Source organism: Fukomys damarensis, unplaced genomic scaffold (genome assembly GCF_012274545.1).
Source record: "Fukomys damarensis isolate Sample0158 unplaced genomic scaffold, DMR_v1.0_HiC HiC_scaffold_27, whole genome shotgun sequence".
NCBI classification, from domain to species: Eukaryota; Metazoa; Chordata; class Mammalia; order Rodentia; family Bathyergidae; genus Fukomys; species Fukomys damarensis.
This window is the reverse complement of record NW_022900939.1, coordinates 1,490,869-1,493,464: the sequence shown is the minus strand read 5'-3', so window position 1 is coordinate 1,493,464 and position 2,596 is coordinate 1,490,869. Positions and strand designations below refer to the sequence as shown.

The following is a 2,596-nucleotide window of genomic DNA, read 5'->3' as shown; positions in this document are numbered from 1 at the left end:
CAGCAAGGAAAGTTGTTCTATCGATTCTGTATGGAACCCGGGGTGAGTGTTGAATCTTTGTGAACTTTGACACAAGGAAATAGGAGGGCAGCTGAGAACATCTGAGAGAAACAGTGGAAAGCCAGCAACGGAGATGTGAAGATTCAGCTCATGAGAGGCATCAGTCGGCAGCTGAATAACTACAGCTCCTCACCTCATTCAATCACAGTAATGAATCCTCTCGGGACAGGCTGAGTCATCCCTGTGTATGTCCTCAGTGACACGGATTTCTCCTTGCCTTTCCACCACAACACAAATGCTGGACTCTGTTACACCAGACATTGCCTTTAGAACTTATAAATAATAACTGAAAGGTCAGAGACGGCAGAAGACATGGATTCCCACGTGATTTATTTGGGGAACAGGACTGAAGTCACCATGTTTATCCTGACCGGTTTCACAGATGATCATGACCTGCAAGTCTTCCTGTTTTCCCTGTTCCTAGCAGTCTACCTCTTCACTCTGGTAGGAAACTTGGGTCTGGTATCTTTGGTCATCGCTGATATCCAGCTCCATAAACCCATGTACTATTTTCTCAGCATGTTATCATTCTTGGATGCCTGCTACTCCACAGTTGTCACCCCAAAAATGTTAGTCAATTTTCTGATGAAGGATAAAACCATTTCACTTCCTGGATGTGCAACACAGATGCTTGTCTTTGTTACTTTTGGGACCACAGAGTGCTTTCTCTTGGCAGCAATGGCTTATGACCGCTACGTGGCCATCTACAACCCTCTGCTGTATTCAGTAAGGATGTCACCTGGAGTCTATGTCCCACTGATCACTGCTTCCTATGTTGGTGGTATTATACATGCCACGGTACATACTGTGGCCACGTTTAGCCTGTCCTTCTGTGGATCCAGTGAAATTCGGCACGTGTTCTGTGACATCCCTCCACTTCTGGCTATCTCCTGTTCTGATACCCACACAAACCAGCTTCTACTCTTCTACTGTGTGGGCACCATTGAGGTGGTCACCATCCTGATCGTCCTCATGTCCTATGGCTTCATCCTGTTGGCCATTCTGAGGATGCGTTCTGCTGCAGGGAGGAGGAAAGTGTTCTCCACATGCGGCTCTCACCTAGCCGGAGTGTCCATTTACCACGGGACGATCCTCTTCATGTACGTGAGACCAAGTTCCACCTACGCCTTGGAGCAGGACATGGTGGTGTCCATATTTTACACCATTGTGATTCCCATGCTCAATCCCATCATCTACAGTTTGAGGAACAAAGATGTCAAAGGGGCGATGAGAAAATTCTGTAAGAGAAATTGGTTTGAAAACAAAGTTCCTTTTTAGAATTTTAACCGATAATAATGCTGGCTTTAAGTCTATTTATGTGTGGTGAAGCTTAGAGAGAAAACATTGTTTGTATTTCCTAATGCTTTTAGTCCTAAAATATTTCCAAGGAAAGTATAAATTAGCCCTCAAGGGCAGCATGTGAGAAGTGTCTTGTATTATCAGTGCACACATACATGTTCACACATGTTTATTGTACAGTCGTTACTGCTTTGTGGTCACTATTTATATATATATGTTAAGTGAGGCTTTGTATACATTGATTTGAAGTAAATGTTAGAAGTAATGTTTAACATCTTAATAGTGCTAATAGTCCTAAAATTGTACTGCTTGGAATATCCTCACATAGCTTCTAATTCTCCAGCACCCACTAGAAATTTAATTCCTCTTTTTCTCAGTGCTACTGCCATGGTCCCCCCTTTCCTGATGTGCTCATGTTACACCAGGCCTCTGCATGTGCCTCTGACTAATTTGGGTCAAATTCCACACTTTTCTTCCTACCCGGGGAAGGACCTTTGTGCGGCCTGGTCACAGAAACTGACCCAGTCGGAAACTCTGGATCCGACTAACGTAAAACAAACTGACGCTGCACATCAAGTGCATTGAGACCGGACCCAGGGACAATGAAAACCAGCACCATCACACCCGGGAGACTAATCTGCGCTGGCTCCTCTGTGTGGCTTTTCTAAGACTCAGAGCAGCTCCCTTGGATGCTGATCCTTGGTCCTTTGATTCCGGTGCTCGCTCCATTCCTACTCCTGTGTGTGTTCTAATCTATGAGGGATTTCCTTGCATTTGATTTCAGTCCACAACCTACTTCAATAGTATTTCCAAGTCTAACTTCCATATAAAATTCAAAATTTTCCAGCACGCCAGAATCATTCTTTAGATTTATACCATGGCCCCATGGTCCCAGGATTGTTTAGAAAATATTGTGGTCCAAATGATCTGGAATATCAGTGTGTTGTTGCTTAAATGAAGCAAAGAAACATTAGCTGGGAAACTAAAAGGTGAAACCAGAAAGTAGGATGATCACATTGATACCTAAAACACTCTGGTTAAAATTGTTCACAAATTCATCAAAAATTGATGGTCAGTTAACCTGGAAAATACATTGCAGATGCTCCTTTTATCTAGCAGCATCATGAACTCCAATGTTGCTGACTATATTTCCCATCTGTGGTTATTTTCCAACTCACTGTAATAGAATGGTAAACAATGGCATCGTTTCCAACTTCAGTTAATAAATTCATTCCAC

General features: G+C 43.1%; 1 protein-coding gene across 1 annotated transcript; it reads left to right on the top strand.

The window, feature by feature from the left end:
- The first annotated feature begins 372 nt into the window (after nucleotides 1–372).
- LOC104868405 (olfactory receptor 1094) lies at nucleotides 373–1,338 on the top strand. The gene has a single exon (XM_010633164.1). The coding sequence runs from the start codon at nucleotides 373–375 to the stop codon at nucleotides 1,336–1,338; it is 966 nt and encodes a 321-aa protein (XP_010631466.1).
- Nucleotides 1,339–2,596: the final 1,258 nt, after the last annotated feature.

Bases quoted from the DNA above. Each gene is read 5' to 3' on its own strand.
- LOC104868405 (XM_010633164.1), top strand. From the start codon at position 373: ATGGATTCCCACGTGATTTATTTGGGGAACAGGACTGAAGTCACCATG.